The 20458-nt window shown below is 43.7% G+C and overlaps 1 protein-coding gene across 2 annotated transcripts in view; it reads right to left on the bottom strand.

The window, feature by feature from the left end:
* The window catches only part of htt (huntingtin), a 201683-nt gene extending 182376 nt beyond the window's left edge, over positions 1–19307 (bottom strand). The window contains exons 1-2 of one of the 2 annotated variants that reach the window (XM_055632294.1): positions 17861–19307; positions 5805–5888 (exon numbers count right to left, since the gene is read on the bottom strand). In XM_055632294.1, the coding sequence (XP_055488269.1) occupies positions 5805–5888; positions 17861–17949 (173 nt within the window). In that variant the 5' untranslated portion in view covers positions 17950–19307. The remainder of the gene's footprint in view (positions 1–5804; positions 5889–17860) is intronic. The other variant, XM_055632295.1, reaches the window with a different exon arrangement.
* Between the last annotated feature and the right edge of the window lie 1151 nt (positions 19308–20458).

Below are 20458 nucleotides of genomic sequence, written 5' to 3'. Positions count from 1 at the left end.
GAAATTATGCTCGACTAATCTTTTGGAATTTTTTGAGGATATAACAAGTAGAATGGATAAGGGAGAGCCAGTGGATTGGGATATCAGGTCTCACACAAAAGATAAGTGTGCAAAATTAGAGCACATGCTATTGGGTGTACGGTATTGACATGGATAGAGAACTGGTTGGCAGACAGGAAGCAAAGAGTAGGAATTAACAGGTCCTTTTCAGAATGGCAGGCAGTGACTAGTGGGGTGCCGCAAGGCTCGGTGCTGGGAGCCTAGTTGTTTACAATATACAGTATATTAACGATTTAGACGAGGGAATTAAATGTAACACCTCTAAGTTTGCGGATGACACAAAGCTGGGTGCCAGTGTGAGCTGCGAGGAGGATGCTATGAGGCTACAGGGTGACTTGGATAGGTTGGGTGAGTGAGCAGAGGCATGGCAGGTGCAGTATAATGTGAGGTTATCCACTTTGGTGGCAAGAACATGAAGGCAGATTATTATCTGAATAGTGTCAGATTAGGAGAAGGGGAGGAGCAACGAGACCTGGGTGTGCTTGTACATCAGTCACTGAAGGTAAACATGCAGGTACAGCAGGCAGTGAAGAAAGCCAATGGCATGTTGGCCTTCATTGCAAAAGGATTTGAGTTTAGGAGCAAGGAGGTCCAACTGCAATTGTACAGGCCCCTGGTGAGACCGTACCTGGTGTATTGTGTGCAATTTTGGTATCCTAATTTGAGGAAGGACATTATTGCTATTGAGAGAGTGCAGCGTAGGTTCACCAGGTTAATTCCCGGGATGGCAGGACTGACGTATGATGAAAGAATGGGTTGACTGGGCTTGTTTTTGCTGGAATTTAGAAGGATGAGAGGCTATCATAGTAGAAACATAAAATTCTTGGAGGATTGGACAGGGTAGATGCAGGAAAAATGTTCCCGATGTTGGTGGAATCCAGAACCAGGGGTCTCAGTTTAAGAATAAGGGGTAAGCCATTTAGGACTGGGATGAGGAAAACCCTTTTCACCCAGAGAGTTGTGAATCTGTGGAATTCTCTGCCACTGGATGTTTTCAAGAGTGTTAGATTTAGCTCTTAGGGCCAAGGGAATCAAGGATTATGGGGGAAAATCCGGAATAGGGTACTATTGAATGGCGGTGCTGGCTCGAAGAGCCGAATGGCCTACACCTGCACCTATTTTCTATGTTTCTAAATAAGACTAGAGGAGGTGCATGTGAGCCTCTGTCTCACCTGAAGACTGTTTTGGTTGAAATAAACCATGCTGGATATGGAAACAGATGATCAAAACATTTCCAAAGGTAGGTTTTAAAAAGCATTTTATAGGAAGAGGTTTGGGAAATTTTAATCAGTGTCTGCCAGTGATGACTCAATGACAACAGGGTGTGCTCCACAATCTGACAGAGGAGATTGCAGAGCGAGGAAGAGTAGGCTGTGGATAGACTTAATAAGAAAGATGGGAGGTTTTAAAAATCAAGATATCAGAACACTGGCATTCTCAAACATAAAATAGTTCGTATTGTACACATATAAGTAGTGCATCAATCATAAAAAGTTTATGCAGTTGTGTTTCATGTACTATCCCTTTACAGACAATGGCCAAGTATAATGGCCTTTCCTTCCAGCTAATTCATTCTTCTAAATCAATTATTAATTTGAATATCTACTTTGCACTCTACTTTCATTCATGGAAAGATACTGCACATGACACCTGAAATATGATGAGTGTCCATAAATACAGGCATGTTATCCATCATATGTCATGGACAGCAACTTTCCTAGTGTTTAAATGGGGAGTGCAGATCAAATACAGGCAGATAACCCGAACTGGAAATTTGGACCATAATGAGCAAATTAACTCAGACCCCATTTAAAAAAAATTACATACCTAGCCCCAGTTACATACTAGTAGGATACATGAACTTGAATTAGGATACGAAAGACCGTCAGACTATTGGAGAGAAGCAATGGGTGATGTTTCAGGTCGAGACTCTTCTTCAGTCTGAAAGAAGGGTCTTGACCCGAAACGTCATCCATTCCTTCTCTCCAGAGATGCTGCCGGTCCCGCTGAGTTACTCCAGCATTTTGTGGCCATCTTCAATTTTCTTGGCCCCGCTCGGGGAGTAGAAGTGGGGGAGGATCCGGATCCGCAACGGCCGTGAGCCCCAGGCCGCGCTCGACGATCGTTTGCCTGCTTCTGCTGCTGTTGGAGGTGAGACTTTGCGTCGCGCCAGGGTCTTGGGCCTGTCCCGCTTTGGTCGTCAGTTACATGACAGGCCGGTGGCGCGCAACGATTTAGTTAGCTACAAAATTTCGGAGCACCATGCGATACCGCGCACAACTCCATACCCCTCCGCGTTTCTCAGTGGGACCGACCCGCGCGGCCACACGATGCCCGTGCCAAGGACACGTAAGTGGGACAGGGCCTTTACACTCTACGCACTTTGCACCGTGCATTTTCATGAAAATGTTGTTGATTCACCTCTGTTTACTTTAAACAATTTTAACAAGGTACTTTTAAACTCTACCCATTTCTTGATCAATGAACACAATGAGAAGCAATTCAAAATGAACGGTCATGTCTAAATATTACATAGCCTTTACAAGGATAACTGGTCTATCCTTATTCATGTTCAAATCAATTTCTCAAATTGTGCCTCTGATTATCTACCGCCTCTTATATTTCCATCTCTTTCTTCCACCAATCGTTTGCGATTCTAAATATTACATAGCCTTTACAAGGATAACTGGTCTCTCCTCCTGCCTTGAAAAAACACTTCCTGTCCATTTCCTTTCACAGATGCAGCCTGGCCCAGAGTTCAATGGTTATTTATGGTTCAAAAGTTTAAATTATGGTTCAATGGCATAGATAGGGCAAACAGTCAGAACTTTTTTACCCAGTGTGGAAATGTCAAAGACAAAAGGGAAGTAGTTTAAGGTCAGAGAGGGAAAGTTTAAGTAGATGTGCAGGGCAAAAACATTTTGTTTACACATAGGGTGGTGCGTGCCTGGAACATGCTGCCAGGGGTGGTGGTGGTGGTGGGGGAAGATAAGATAATGCTCTTATCGACACATGGATATGATGGGAATGGATCACGTGCCGGCAGAAGAGATTAATTTGGCATCATGTTAACCGCAGACAATATGAGCTGATGGGTCTGCCCCTGTGCTGTACTGTTCTACATTCTATGCAAAGGAGCTTAGTTAATTATCCAATTAATAGAAATATTACTGGAAGCTGTCCAGCCCATTGCATCTGCACAAGTTGTGAAACAGCCATCCAGTTCCAACACTCCATATCCCGACAGGTCATGTTTTTTCCAAAGGGTTTTTTCCTTAAAGTGTTGAGAGTTTCTTTCTTTATTCCTTTTGTAGGAAGACTATTCTAATTCCCTTCCACCCTCTGAGTGCAAAAAGGTTTTATCACCTCCATTCTAATCATCTTCCAATTAATGTAAATCTATCCCCTGGCTTTTAACCCCCTCATATAGGAAGAGTGACCTTTCCTATCAAGGCCATGAGATTTAAAGCACCGCGGTTAAGTGCCCCCTAAACATCCCTCTGTTCCAAAGTACTCAATCCAATGGAATGGATGGAATGGAATAGAACACGGTCACATGTGACAAGGCACCGTGAAATTCTTTGCTTTTATACACAAGGTATACAAATATCGGCCACCTATGGCGTTCGCAAGGTCACAAAGTGCGCCAGCTCCTCATTTGTTCTCCCCCTCTTCCACAATAGTTCCGCACGCCGGGTCCCCATTGTCAAATCCCCACCCTTTCCTCACGGCAGTCCCCCCACGCTCTCATCAACCCGTGAGGTTTTGCTGCCACCGCAAGGCATCACCACCGCGAGGCCCCAGTACTGCAAGGCTGCTCCACTGCTGAGGCCCCACAACACCGAGGCACTGCTGTCGAGCCTCCATTCGGCCCAGGCAGGCTTCACCATCCAGCTTTTCAGCAGCCTCCTGGGAGGCCTGTGGGGGCGAGTTGGGCCTACCGGGTGGGTTCCAGTCCTCGGAGCGGTTGTTCAGCGGGTGAGTCAGGCCTGCGCGGCTCCCCTGGATACGCCCCCAGTCCTAAATCTACCCCCTGTTATGATTATCTAGTACTGAAAAAAAAACCTCTTCCCATCTTAAGTATATCCCTTCCCCTAAAGTTATTTCAACCTTGATAGTCTTTCTGGAAAATTCTCCAGACTTTTTCTTAAATATTTTGCTGTATCCCTGAGCCACACATCTCAGCAACAGCGTTGCTCGTCTCTAGCCATCCAACACCAACCATCTAAAGAAGCCTCTTCACACCGAACATCGGTCATTCATTAGTTTAGTTCAGAGATACAGTGTGGAAACAGGGTCTTTGGCCCACCGAGTCCACAACGACCACCACTACACTAGTTCTATGTCACCACACTTTCGCATCCTACACACTAGGGGGGATTTACAGAAGCCCAATTAACCTACAAACTTGCATGTCTTTGGAATGTGGGAGGAAACCGGACCACCCACGTGGTCACAGGGAGAATATACAAACTCAGCAGACAGCACCAGACAGTATGGATTGAACCTAGGTCTCTGACGCTGTGAGGCAGCACTGTGCCACTGTGACGTCCTATAGCTGAGGGAGTGCCAGTGAAGGGTAGGGGTTCACAAGGCACAAGCACAGCAAAATGCAAGGTCAGAGGACTGCACCATGTTCCTTGCATCATTTTCCTCACACGGTAATGATCAGCAGACTGCCCAAGTAAATTTCATTCTCAGTACAGCTGGAATGCAACTGTGAACGGACCATGAATGAAAAGGAAGCAGTACTCTGCCAGATAGCACTATACCAGGTACTAGTACATTGCAATATAACTGAATTAAAAAACAGAATGCTAGAAATAGTCCCAACATCTGTGGAGAGAAACAAAGAATTTATATTTCAGGTACACAAAAATGCTGGAGAAACTCAGCGGGTGCAGCATCATCTATGGAGCGAAAGAGATAGGCAAATATTTCAGGCCGAAACCCCCACATCAGTCTGAAGAAGGGTTTCGGCCTGAAACATTGCCTATCTCCTTCGCTCCATAGATGCAGCTGCACCCGCTGAGTTTCTCCAGCATTTTTGTGTACCTTCAATTTTCCAGCATCTGCAGTTCCTTCTTAAACAATTATAATTTCAGGTTGGTTTAAGAAAGAACTGCAGATGCGGGAAAAATCGAAGTAGACAAAAATGCTGGAGAAACTCAGCGGGTGAGACAGCATCAATGGAGCGAAGGAATAGGTGACATATCGGGTCAAGACCCTTCTTCGGACTGATGTGGGGGTGGCCTGTAAGGACTCTATCCCCTACTCCCAATTCCTCTGTCTACGCCGCATCTGCACCCAGGATGAGGTGTTCCAAACCAGGACACCGGAGATGTCCTCATTCTTTAGGGAATGGGAGTTCCCCTCTTCGACTATAGATGAGGCTCCCACCAGGGTCTCCTCTGTATCCCATAGCTCCCTATCCCCCCCACTCATAATAAGGACAGAGCCCCCCCCCCCCGTCCTCACTTTCCACCCTACCAGCCATCACATACAACGGATAATCCTCTGACATTTCCCCAACCTCCAACGGGATCCCACCACTGGCCACATCTTCCCATCTCCTCCCCTTTTGGCTTTCCGCAGAGACCACTCCCTCCGTAACTCCTTGATCAATTCGTCCCTTCCCACCCAAACCACCCCCTCCCCTGGTACTTTCCCTTACAACCGCAGGAAATGCTGATTTTTGATATTCAGCAGTTACTCGTATTTTGATTAAGATTGAAGTGACTTACCGAAGAGACTGTGCAGCAATGTTTTCACATATGGTCAAGCAGTGAGTTACGCGTTCCTTTTTGGTTGTGGCAGATTCTTTCTTCCTTCAGAAAAAGAAAACAAGCACAGTAATTAGTCATCCACAGTGCATCGGTGTTCTAAAAAGAATATAAGTTGTAACATGGTTGAAACATGGCTGATTTAGTCCCAGACAGTGACAACACAGAATAATAGATTTGGTGGTCGTGGAAGGGATCTGGTGATAGGGACCAATATCAGTTCCACACTGAAGTAGAGTAAAATGATGTAAAAACATCATACAGCATGGAAACATGCTCTTTCGCCCATGCCGATCAAGGTGGCCCATCTATGCTTAGTCCTACCTGCCATTTTTGCCCCATATCCCTCTAAATGTTTCCTATCCATGGATCTGTACAAATATATTTTACATGTTCTCATAGCACCTATTTCAACAACCTCCTCTGGCAGCTTGTTCCAAATACCCACAATCCTGTGTGAAAACGTTGTTCCTCAGGTTCCTATTAAATCTTTCCCCACTCACCTTAAATTAATGTCCTCTTTTTCATGCTTCCCCTACTGCAGGCAAAAGGCTGTGCATTCACCCCATCTATCCTTCTTACAAATTCTCAAATAATGGTGATAACAATTCAAGTTAAAATATATCCACTCCATCTCACATGATCCCAAAGGACACGGATTATAGGAATACTTTGTTTTATCATTTTGTAATAACCATATTGGGGTGAAGGTTATCAAATTATTTTATTTAATATTCCAAAATCTGCACACAACATTTGATCTCATAGGTAACATTAAACCACATAGCCTCTCCATATCAGAGCTCTTACATCTGCATATATGTGTGTATGCTGCAATAGTGTCTGCAACATCCAGCATCACAGGTAACATGATCATTCAGCATTACATCGTTGTTCACTAAGCAACAGATCTACCACTCATGCATGAAGCACAGATGATGAACATCTTAAATTAAACAGCAAAGCAAACACTCCTTATCAAATGCCTGCCAACATATGTTCTCTCTGTGGGGATGGTGAGGGCAGGTGGAAGAAACCACTGCGATACATCATTGTCACTTTCACCTTCACTCATTCCATGGGGAGAAATGAAACCACAGTGGCGCAGTGGTAGAGTGTTGCTGCCTCACAGAACCAGAGACCCTGTTTCGTTCCTGACTACGGACACTATCTGTGTGGAGTTTATACCTTCGCCCTGAGACCGCGTGGGTTTTCTCTGTGTGCTCCAGTTTATTCCCACATTCCAAAGACATCCAGGTTTGGAGGTTAATTGGCTTCTGTAAATTGGCCGTAGTGCGTAGGATGCGAATGTGCAGTAACATTGAGCTAGTGTACGGGTGATCGATGGTTGGTGTGGACTCTGTGGGCCGAAAGACCTGTTGCCACACTGTATCTCTGAACTAAACTAAGCTCACTGTCCAACACAGTGGCGCAGTAGTAGAGCGGCAACCTCACAGCATCAGAGACCTGGGATCGATTTTGCCCACACGTACTACGTGCGTGGAGTTTGTACTTTCTCCGTGACCACATGGCTTTGCTCCAGGTGTGACAGTTTCCTCCCACATTCCAAAGAGGTTCAGCTTTGTAGGTTAAATGGCCTTTGTAAATTGCGCGCAGCGTGTAGGGAATAGATACGAAAGTGGGATAACATTCATCTAGTGTGAACAGGTGAGAGGTGGTCAACATGCACCCAGTGGACCGGAAGATGGTTCCCTGCTGTATCTTCAACGACTCAATGACATGTACAATTGCATTTTTTAGTCTACAAGATCTGTTGCTTCCCTACCTTCCCTGGATGCCACTTCAAGATCGGTTACTGTGGAACTCATGTTCTTTCCTTTCCTCACTTGCATTTTTGCAAGTCATTATTTTCAATGTTCAGAGAGCAAAAGATGTAGATTACATTGTAGATCTCAAAGACGGATCAACACACGGTAATTAGGCTACTGTAGTACAGTGTTTATAGATAAGCATTCACAAACATGGAGCATTCGCACAGAAACAGGAGTTTGAATCCTGGTAGTTGAGGAATTTAAAGTCAAGTGATTAAGTAAATTTGGAATTAAAAAGCTGATGGTGGTTTGGTTCATCAATGCCCTCGAGGAACAAAATGTCACCTTTGCTGCATATGGCTACTCTGACCTGCAGATTCATGGAGTTTCTTTCCAGCTGTTATCAGGCAAGTGAACCATCATATCAACAACTAGAGAGCGGTCCTGAGCTACGATCTATCTCATTGGAGATCCTCAAACTATCTTTGATTGGATTTTGTTGGACTTTATCTTGCACTAAATGTCACTGTATCTGAACACTGTGGATGGCTCAATTGTAATCATGTATAGTCTTTCCGCTGACTGGTTAGCGTGTAACAAAAAGCTTTTCACTGTACCTCGGTACATGTGACAATAAACTAAACCAAGCTAACTAGATCCACACAAAATCCCTCCCCCCAATGGTAGGCTAAGCAATGTTTTCCAATTTTCGTGAGTTTCTACCTACAATAACTTTAATGCAAAGAGTGCATCGAAGCATTTTCCAAAGATAATCTTTTATCTTTTAACCTGCCCAAACTGAAATTGAAGGAACAGCAACTCATATTTTGCTTGGGCAACTCACAACCCAGCGGTATGAATATTAATTTCTCCAACTTCAAGTAACCTTTGCTTACCCTCTGTCCCTCCCCCATCCTATTTCTACTGTTCCTCCTGATTTAATATTACTGATTGTATGCCGTGTTGTCGCCTTCCCCTCAGCTGACAATGAACCATTCTACATTTCCTTATCATCATCTGCTTCCTCATCATCAAATGAGGAAACATAAACTCAGAAATTATAGGAGTAGAATGACTCCATTCGGCCCATCAAGTGTACTCTGCCATTCAATCATGGCTGATCTATCTTTCCCTCTCAACACCATTCTCCTGCCTTCTCCCCATAACCCCTGACATCCATATTTTTCAATAGTCTATCTATCTCTGCCTTAAAAATATCCATTGACAGCCTTCTGTGGCAATGAATTCCACAGATTCACCACCCTATGACGAAATACATTTCTTCTCATCTCCTTTCTAAAGGTTCGTCCTTTTATTCTAAGGTGATAGCCTCTGGTCCTAGACTCTTCCACCAGTGGAAACATCTTCTCCACATCCACTCTATCCAAGCCTTTCACTATTCTGTAAGTTTCAATGAGGAACCGCCTCATCCTTCTAAAGTCCAGTGAGTACTTCAAACGCTCATCATATTGTAAACCACCTCTGGACTACCTACAGTCATGAGAGTAAAATCAGTATAGTAAGGAGCTGGTAACCCATCCTTGAGGAGCATCGGTGTTCACAATTATTGTGGAGGATGTATTATCCCAAAGCATGTTGAGATGACAGAGGTTCTGAAGGCTTTGAAATGCATAAAAAGTGGATAGATTCTCCAGGTCCAACCAGGTGTATCATGGAAAGGAAAGGTCACTGAGGCCCTGGGGAGATTTTTTGTATTTTTGTTAGCCACACATGAGGTACTGGGAGACTGGAGGATGGCTAAGTGCTTTTATTTTAAAAGGGCAAGAAGCTAGGGAACTGCACCAAGAGTGGAAAAGTCTTTGGAAGGGATTGCGAGAGATAGGGCTCATTAAAATGAGATGCTGTTCCTCCAATTTACTTACTCTAACAATAGAGGAGACCTAGGACAGAAAGGTCAGTGTGGGAATGGGAAGGAGAATTAAAGTGTTTAGCAACCGGGAGATCAGGTAGGTTCAGGCGGACTGAGCTAAGGTGTTCAGCGAAATGATCTATGCTTGGCCTTACTGATGTATAAGAGTCCACATCTTGAACAATGTATACAGTAGATGATCCTATCTGCTCAAGTTCAAACAAATGCCTCAAAACTCATTGGCCGGCGGTCTTTTCTACAGCAAGACAATGATACCAAACATACATTTAAAGTAACAAAGGAGTTTTTCAAAGTTAAAAAATGGTCAATTCTTGAGTGGCCAAGCCAATCACCCGATCTGAAACACTTCAGCATGCCTTTTATATGCTGAAGTGAAAACTGAAGGGGACTAGCCCCCAAAACAAGCATAAGCTAAAGATGGCTGCAATACAGGCCTGGCAGACCATCAACAGAGAAGATATCCAGCAACTGGTGATGTCCATGAATCGCAGACTTCAAACAGTCATTGCATGCAAAGGATATCCAACAAAATACTAAACATGACTACTTTCATGTACATGACATTGCTGTGTCCCAAACATTATGGTGCCCTGAAATGGGGGGAGACTATGTATAAACACTGCTATAATTTCTACATGGTGAAATCAAAATGTTTAAAAATGGCCTTTATTAAAATCTGACAATGTACACTTTAACCACAGATTTTTTTTTTCCATTACAAATCTCAAATTGTGGGGTTACAGAGGCAAATAAATCAATTATGGGTCTGTCCCAAATATAATGGAGGCTACTGTATATTTGTAGTTTTACAATGTTACGAACCTTCCCACAAATATAGAACATTTTGGAAAGTAGGAACCTCGCAGATTTCCTAATCAAGTCCAATTAAAATACATTCCTACTAACCCGGCAAAGACCAATTCAGGCATCAGGACCCAAGGGCAGAAAAGGGGCTCCACCTTATATAATACCCAGAAATAATTTTTGTAGTTATGTCTTTCACAACAGTCAAGCATGAATCCACAAATCAATGTGGTAATGACCAGATCATCTGCTTTAATGAGGTTGATTGGTGGATAAATGTTGGCCAGAGCCTAGAGGAAAACAGCCTTGCTCTTCTTCAAACTAGTGCCACGTGGTTCTTATGTGTTCACCGGTGGCATGCAATTATGATCTTCACTTTACCTCTTCCAAAAATCATTCCTTTTTGTCAGTCCAAAATTCCCTACACTACAATTGCGTATTAGCCTACTCCATAGGCTGTAAAGCACTTTGGGATGCACTATGATCATGAAAAGCTACATTCCTTAACTAGGTTTCTGCTGAATATAACACAGTACTCCCAGCTCGGGTAGTAGCTGCATTCTGCATGCAATGCGCCCAAGTTTACTGGGTGGAAGTTGCAAAAGCAAACATACTGAAGTGACCAATATCATACCTGACCAATGTCATACCACTACCCTGTAAATTCAATGTGTTCTACTATTGTGCAATGGATTCGAGAATAAGTTTAAACTTATGGTTTCATTACTTTTATTGGATTTCAATAAGCTCAAAGGCAAGGCCCAATGTAGAAACTTGTTCATGCCACACACACTACCTCCAGTACATACGTATATGCACTACCCCAGATGTGAGCGGAACTTGTTTATATCTTGATTAAAGATTGCTTTACTCATCTGGACAATACAGTTTTAATAAAGTATAAATTATACCAGTTGCACAGCCATTCTCAATACATAGAAACATGGCAATTAGGTGCAGGAGTAGGCCATTCGGCCCTTCGAGCCTGCACCGCCATTCAATATGATCATGGCTGATCATCCAACTCAGTATCCTGTAACTGCCTTCTCTCCATACCCCCTGATCCCCTTAGCCACAAGTGCCACATCTAACTCCCTCTTAAATATAGCCAATGAACTGGCCTCAACTACCCTCTGTGGCAGAGAGTTCCAGAGATTCACCACTCTGTGTGTGAAAAAAGTTCTTCTCATCTCGGTTTTAAAAGATTTCCCCCTTATCCTTAAGCTGTGACCCCTTGTCCTGGACTTCCCCAACATCGGGAGCAATCTTCCTGCATCTAGCCTGTCCAACCCCTTAAGAATTTTGTAGGTTTCTATAAGATCTCCTCTCAATCTCCTAAATTCTAGAGAGTATAAACCAAGTCTATCCAGTCTTTCTTCATAAGACAGTCCTGACATCCCAGGAATCAGTCTGGTGAACCGTCTCTGCACTCCCTCTATGGCAATAATGTCCTTCCTCAGATTTGGAGACCAAAACTGTACGCAATACTCTAGGTGTGGTCTCACCAAGACCCTGTACAACTGCAGTAGAAACCTCCCTGCTCCTATACTCAAATCCTTGAGTATAGGAGCAGATAGCCCAGCACGGATTGACAAAAGCAAACAAAATTGACAGGCACAGATTTTCTTGATATCTACCTTTAAACTGAAAATAACAAAATAAATAAGTATCCACAACTTCTCAAAATTCAAAATAAAGTGCTCCTTCATATGACCTCCTCAGTCTCTCGTGTTCAGCTTGATCAACTCAAGTATTTAGACTTTAGAGATACAGCTCAGAAACAGACCTTCGGCCCACTCCGACCAATGATCATCTCAGACACTATCCCGATCCTACACACTCGGGATAATTTACACTTTTATCAAAACCAATTAAGCTACAAACCTGTGCGTCTTTGGAGTGTGGTAGGAAATTGGAGCATGATTGGAATTATGTACTGTCTTTTCACTGACTGGATATCACGCAACAAAAAAGCTTTTCGCTGTATCTCGGTACATTGACAATAATAAGCTAAACTAAAGCATGCCAAAGTCAATTTTATCCATATGTTATTAAAGTACACAAAAATCACTCGGAATGGTAACCATAGCTCCACGGCACTGTAATAAATAACATCAAAAACACACAAGACTAAGAACAATACTAAATGTGGAGAGAGATGAAGCTAAACTTGCAGAAACCGGGAACTGCAGATGATGATTTACGCAAAGTGCTGGCAGCATCCCTGAAGACCAGGGATAGGTGACATTTCAGGTCGGGACCCTTCTGTTCATAGGAAATGAACATATTATTGTGGAAACTTGTTCCTATGTGGGGTGCCCATAAATCTGGTATAAATGCAACTTCTTTCTTTTACTCATTCCAAAAGCAACGTCACAACTTTATCAGTAAAATCTGACTTGCAGTCTGCTCCAAATTGGTTTGTCAATGGTGCCAAAACACTTCATTATAGATATGTTTGTAACCGGGGATGCTTTGAATGCTACACTATTTCATTGTCAAGATCCAATTAACACGAGCATGCCCCATCCAGATTAGCCTTGATCAGTTGCACAGGAAGAGGTGGGCCGCATCCTTGAGAGTGCAGAGCAATTTGATAATGGCTAAGTGGCTTGCTAGACCAACTTTAGAGGGCAGTCATGTCAAATTTCATTGCCAGGTAATAGAAATCCAATTCCATCTTCATGCTTTGTGTAACATTATCTCAACAAGAAGTAACTCTACGGCCATTCATTTAACGTGCGTTAGAAGGCAAGCAGATGCAAAACGCCACTTTGAGATGTCTCGAGTTATATTTATTACCAGTTTAAGCATGGTGGGTGAAAATATGATCTTCTTCACAATGTTACATTTGGTGTCAGTCCTAGACTTGCCCTCTTGCCTCCGTATCAGGAGGACACGATCTCACTAAAAATATTGGAGCACTAAGCAGACATTCAGTGTGGTATTGAGCAAGTCCTGGAGTGATGGAGTGGTTTAGCATTTCAGTTAAAAGCTAATGAGGCCCCATCTACTTCCTCAGAAGGATGTTGACGATTTAATGGCATGATCTGATATCTAGCGAAAATTTCCCTAACACATAGCAAAAAAAAACCCCACAAATTACCTAACCAGCAACACGCTGCTGTTTTGTGGAAGCTCTGTGTGTGCAAACGGACTGCTGAATTCCCTACACTAGTTGTGAAGTATTGTGGAATGTACTGAAAGGATGTGAAAAGTGCTGTATAAATGCAAGTTATTTCCAATTAAAAAGCAATGTCACAACTTTACCTGTAAGATGAGGCTTGATGAAAGCTCTAAACTGGTTTACCAACTATGCCAAAACACTTAGTCATACATTGAGAATCAAACCGAACAAACAAGCCCACTTTCCATTTGTGGCTGAAGACTGAACAGAAAAAGTACAAAGAAGGGTGGTTCCATTCAAAAGATTTTGCATCATACTGAAATTTATTTTTGGAGAGGATATTGGATTCATAAGTCAGATGGTATTTTGTTAACTATGTTAGCTAATAAAGTGATTTGTCTGCACATTTCCCAAGGTGAATCCAAGTACACCATAAAAGTGTGGAGAAGCTCTATGATAAATCAATTATTATGAACTCTGCCCTCAATGGCTTAAACTACAGAATGTCTCCTTGGTCACTCAGCACTCCATAAAAAGCTATGCCGCAATCTCTGGAAGGATGCCTTTTAATGATGAGTGAGAGAATGTTAAATCACACTCTTTGCATCTACTTGCAAAGAGAAACGATGCAAATGAATTATAGAGACAGAGTCATACAGTGTGGAAACAGGCCCTTTAGCCTAACTTGCCCACATCGACCTGCATGTCCTGTCTACATTTGTCTCCCCACCTGCCTGCATTTGGCCCATATCTCTCTCAACCTATTAAATGAACTAATCAGAATGACATGTGTAGGAAGGAACTGCAGATGCTGGTTTACACTGAAGATAAGACACAAAATGCTGGAGTAACTCCGCGGGTCAAAGGAATAGAAGATGTTTCAGGTCGAGGCCCTCTTTTGTCTCATCAGGTTACAACCCGAAATGTCACCTATTCCTTTTCTCCAGAGATGTTGCCTGACCCGTTGAATTACTCCAGCATTTGTGTCTATAATCAGAATAACATCCTTACAATTCCACTCCATATACCCCTGAGTTTTCCGGTGCAGAATTTACAGTACTAAGGCTGGTTAGTGATTACTACATAATCATGGCAACAGTACATGCAAACAGTCACTCCAACTTCCAGCAGCTCAGACCAAAGATCCAATAAATGTTCTAATAGAAACCATGTAGAAGATCAGGTTTTCAAACTGGTCTACATTAAATATTAAAACTTTTACCATGTGCCAACAGGTTCATATTCTTAAATTCACATACCACAACAATACTCAATGTCCAATCACTAGAAAATATCTCCCCATTATCAATCTCCTGTTAGCCATCTCATAACTGAAAAGAGACATTTTCCACAATAAAAGAAAATATTGCCCATGGCTTGTAGCAATAATTCCATGTATTTCTCAGACGGTTATCTGTACTCTTAATTCATAGCATCGCTCTCCACAGCATCTATTATTACCGACATAAAGCACTGCAGTAGTGCATCACATTCAGTTGCAAACCACCATGCTACTGCAGAATTTTATAAACACACATCCAACCCCTTGCAAAATTAGGGTTTATTTATTTTTCAGAACCCATAGGTTGTATCTCAAAAAATACCTAGTAATTTAGACAAAAGAGAATTCTACATAGTAATTGTTCTGCATCATCTTCTTTCACTTTCAAAGGGGCAGCAAAATAATGCTTGCATTAACTAACCCCACAGCAGCTGCAAACCCTTTACCAAGCTACAATTCCAAAATGAAGATATTTTCATTCAAAGAACAGTACAGCGCAGGAGTGGGCTCAGCGTCCATGGCAACAAGATGCCAAGTTAAACCGATCTCCTCCGCCGGTACACCATCCATATCCATGCCTATCTAAAAGTTTCAATGCCAGTCCTATCTGTCTGCATCACCACTCCTGGCAGCACGCTCCAGGCACACACTCCCTCTGTGTAAAAAACATTGCCGCACATGTTGTCTTTGAATTTTGTTGCTGTCACCTTCAAGCTATGCCCTCTAGTTCTTAATATTTCCACTGCGGGGGAAAAGGTTCTGACTGTCTACCCCATCTATGCCTCTCATAATTTTATATATTTCTATCTGAACTTCCATCAGCCTTCATGCTCCAAAGAAAATCCAAGACCAAACTTTCCTTTTAGCTAATACCATCTAATCCAGGCATTATTGTGGTAAATGTCTTCTGCATCCCCTCAAACTCTCTAAATGTTTCCTGTAATGGAGTGACCAGAACTGCATGCAATATTGCCAGATTCATTTGTTGCCAAATAAGAACACAATAGTTGAAAACTAGAATGCACTGCTTGCAGATTCGATGGACTTGCATTGTGGTCTTCAAATTGAAGTTGGATAAATTCATGATCACTGAAAGTTTGAAAGGCTCGGGGGAAGGGCCAGAAGGTAGAGCCAGCAAGATGTCCTGTGGAGAAGTAGCAATAATATAGTCATACAGCATGGTAACAGGCCCTTCAGCCCAACTAGCCCATGCCGACGAAGATGACCCATCTACACTAGTCCCACCCACCAAGATTTGGCCCAGATCCCTCCAAACCTTTCCTATCCATGTACCTGTCCAAATGGCCCTTAAATGTAGATATAGTACCTGCCTCAACTACCTCCTCAGGTAGCTCGATTCATTTACCTACAACCCTCTCTGAAAAAAGTTGCCCTTCTGGTTCCTATTAAATTTTCCCCCTCACAAACCCTTGACCTCTGGTTATTGATTCCCCTACTCTGGATAAAAGACTCTACATTCACCTTATTTATTTTCCTCGTTCTTAAGATCACGGCTCATTCTCCTGCACTCCAAGGAAAATAGTCCTAGCTTGCCCAACCTCTCCTTATAGCTCATCCTCTCTTGGTCTGGCAACATCATCGTAACACCTTCTCTGCACTCTTTGTAACCTAATCTTTTTTGCACTTTTTCCAAGCATCCAGCTTGGCATTATGGACCAATTGGACATCTTCTGTGATGCAACCATTATATCACCAATGGATCCAAGGACATCTAAAAAGGATTTTATTTATTCACTTATGGAAGTGGGAATTGATGGCAAGGCCAGCATTTGTTATCATTAACATCCAAAATAGGGCGGTCATGGTGGTGCATCGGTAGAGTTGCTGCCTTACAGGGAATGCAGAGCTGGAGACCCAGGTTCAATCCAGACTACGGGCGCTTGTCAATACGGAGTTTGTACGTTCTTCCCGTGACTTGCTTGGGTTTTCTCGGAGATCTTGGGTTTCCTCCCTCACTCCAAAGAGGTACAGGTTTGTCGGTTAATTGGCTTAGTAAATGTAAAAATTGCCCTCAGTGGGTGTAGCACAGTGTGAATGTGCGGGGATCACTGTCAGGCGCAGACCCGGTGAGCTGAAGGGCCTGTTTCCGTGCTGTACATCTAAACTAAACTAAGAAAGCAATGGTGTATCACCATTGTTGAACCAATGGATTCCTCAAGATGCAATTTCACAGAGTGTATTGAATCTGCTATTTAAAAGTTTCGCTTTTCGCCTTGCTGCTGCCAATTTGCTCAACAAACACAATAACATGCTAAATTTCATAAACCTATTGAAATCAAAGGGCAATTTAGTACGTTTATTGTCAGTAATATTATCTCTAAACATTAGATATTGAAATTTAGAAGTGCAATAATAGAACAAGGCAGGCTTGACAAGGTGAATGAACATGCTAGGCAAGTAGAACTTTGTTAAAAATAAGATGTGACATCTGTCACATCCTAGAGTCGGGAGAAATATACCGGCATTGTTGCTAAGTGACCCTCAATCATACAGTCATGCATACTGTAAGACATAATAAAGCAATAATGACAAAAAGTAGAAGAAAAAAATCTAAATTGTTTGTCCCGTCAGCATACACTGACGGGACACACACCATAACATCTAAGGTGAAGCTTCCACTTGACATATTAGTAAACACTCCCCATGTATTCGCTGTCCATTTGCATTTTGATCGTTTGGTTATTGCGCGTTTAAACATCGGTGCGCCTTAACAGCACATATTCTATGATCTGAATTTGTCTAAATATTTTCTCCACTTTGCCTGCATCATTAGAATGAATATTTGTTGGTGTATAATTTATGGCTGCGTGGGTATGAGTATTTTTAGCGCGGTTGCGTATATATCAGTGAGAGTAAGTTCGAGGACGAACAAGTCTGATTTGTTGTGTGCATGTTTCCTGGAGACTGTGTGTGTTTGTTTGCATCAAGGGTTGTGCATGTAGCATTGGGAGATTGCATGCATGTGTTTGCATGGGTGTGAGCGGCTGTGTACTCTGTATTAGTGTGTGTTTGAGCAAATACATGGGGGAATTAGTGTGCGCGCACATTCGTGTGGGGATGATGACGATGATGTGTGTGTGTTTGTAAATGTGTGCACCTTCACAGCGTCTGTTTACTCACTGTTTCTGTCCCGGCTCCTCGCTGGACGGTCCCTGTTGGAATGACTTCAGTGACTCGAAGGCCTTCATCAGTTTCTCCATGGTTGCCATTTTATTAGGGAGTGAGTGAGTGAGTGAGTGAGGGAGTGGGAGGAATGTTATGGGGAGGGAAGGAAGGAAGGAAGGGTAGGGGTAGATGGTAGGGAGCTCGGCAATCTTACTCCTCCCTCAGGGGTTTGAAGCGGAGACACAAGCAGGCGAGCGCTCCCCGGTTGCAGGCGGCTTGTGTGGAAGGCTGTTCCCCGCGGCGAGTCTCTAACCGACCCGCCAGCTGTTGCCAGGCCCGGCGTTCGCCGCCATCTTGCGGAGGAGCTCTCCCACAATCCGCCCGCAGCCGCGCCGTGACTGACAGCGCCCTGGACCAATGGGCGACGGGGTCACCGCCAATCAGAGAGGCGCTTCTGCATGGAGGGCGGGACTAGGGGAGGACCCGCCCCAATGTCGATTGACGGCCGCTTCGACCAATCAGATAATTTCGGCTCTGAGGGCGGGGCTAACAGGGAGGAGACACGTCACGGGAGCTCGCCCCCATTCCGCGGTGATGGACGGCCGCGCTGGCCAATCGGAGCGGGCGACTTCTGCTTAGTGGGCGGTACTAGAGAAGTGATGCTCTGGGCCAATCAGCTGCCGCGTGTGGAACTGTGACGCAGTTTAGGGGCGGGGTCGAAAGACGCGCTTGTCCCGCCCCCCCTGATGATTGGCGGCTCCACTGGCCGAAGCTGTACCGGAGCCAGACACACGCTGCTGGGCAAAGGGTCTTTGCTGCTGGGGTCAGTCTGCGGCAGCGACTGTGCAGAGAAGGAAGGAAGGAATGAGAGTCCTCTTCACATTTCAAATGCTCAAGCGGCATTTAGCAAGGATTGCAATAGGATCTTTGGCATTTAGCTCTGCGACGACGCAGTCGGACGTCCTACCGCTTGGACACCACACACCACAGCGTTATGTACATTGACTTCTCTAACAAAGTTACCCTTGCTTTCCCTCTCTCTCCATCCCCTCTCCCGCCAGTCTGACTGTCCCTGATTACATTTTATCTGTTTGCTTCATTGTTACCTCTTAGCTAACAATGATCTATTCTACAATGATCTCTTCTACATTACAAACCATGTTCTCGGGGTATCTAAATCTAAATTTTACTTACAAACCATGTTCTCGGGGTATTTAAATCTAAATTGTATTAGTTATTTAAGTTATGACATCGGATGGAAGCTACATACCAAATCTCGTTGCGCTTATGTGCAATGACAATAAAATATATTATTATTATTTCCCTTGAACTCTGTCTCCTTTAATGTCTCGTTTTCACACCTTACCTTTCCTTATCTCTGTCTCCCTCTTCCCTGACTCTCAGTCTGAAGAATGATCTCGATCGAAAGCGTCACCCATTCCTTTTCTCCAGAGATGCTGCTTGTCCCGCTGAGTTACTCCAGCGCTTTGTGCCTATCGTCAGGATGAATATTGATTTCTCTAACTTCAAGTAACCCTTGCTTTCCCTCTCCCCCACCCCCGAGTTCTCCGACTTGTCTCACTGTCCTGATTAATTCCACTGATTATTTGCCTCCTTGTCACCTTCAATCAACATTCTACATTTCATTAGCTGCTTTGATCTGAGGACACCAAGTGCTGGTGGGACAGGCAGAATCTCTCGAGAGAAGGAATGGGAGAGTTTGGTGTCGAGACCCTACTACTTTACATTCTCTGTGTAGGAAGAAACTGCAGATGCTGCTCTACTCTGAAGAGTAGAGCAGCATCTGATTAGAAAATGCTGGAGTAATTCAGCAGGACAGGCAGCGTCTCCCTTTCCTTCTCACCAGAGATGCTGCCTGACCCGCTGATTTACTCCAGCATTTTTGTCACTCTACTAAACAACGTACCTCAGTGACTGCCAATCACCCCCCCCCACACTTATTATTTGTTTATTTTTTATTCAAATCGTTTGCTATGTCGCTCTTCAAGGGAGATGCTAAATGCATTTCGTTGTCTCTGTACTGTACACTGACAATGACAATTAAAATTGAATCTGAATCTGAATCTGAATCTTGTGTCCATCGTCAGTATTAGGCGGCATCTGCAGTTCCTTCCTGCACAGGACGTCCCAATCTAATGTGGAGATGATGCAGATCCTCTAGGATCTTTGATGCAGATTTAGTTCCTTAGAAGGGGTCAAGGAAAGAGCGTTCACGTCCTAGCGCTGTTTCCACCAATCTTGCCACCACCAAAGAGCTCTGCTATAAGATCTTCGGCCACCACCATGCACAAGCAGATTGATGCAGATGGTGACCAATTAGCTTTGTTGTTTGGATGTTTTAGACCAATGGCAAGGGTTGGAGGCGGGACATGATTAAGGACCAATGAGGGCAGTCAGAAGACGGGACCTCCACAGATGTGACCAATCACGACCCGCTGGCCTGTAGCAGGTTGTCCAATGAAAGCTCGGGGCTTGAAGCGGGGCAGAATGGAACGATGTCATTAAGCATATGAATGATGGACAGGTGACTCGTCAACGATCTGAAAGTCCACGTCCTGGCCAATCATAAGCTGCAAATAGGCAATGGGTCAG

This window comes from Leucoraja erinacea, chromosome 3, assembly GCF_028641065.1.
Source record: "Leucoraja erinacea ecotype New England chromosome 3, Leri_hhj_1, whole genome shotgun sequence".
In the NCBI taxonomy this organism is placed as follows: domain Eukaryota; kingdom Metazoa; phylum Chordata; class Chondrichthyes; order Rajiformes; family Rajidae; genus Leucoraja; species Leucoraja erinaceus.
Note: the sequence above shows the minus strand (reverse complement) of the source record. Positions and strands in the feature narration are given on the sequence as shown.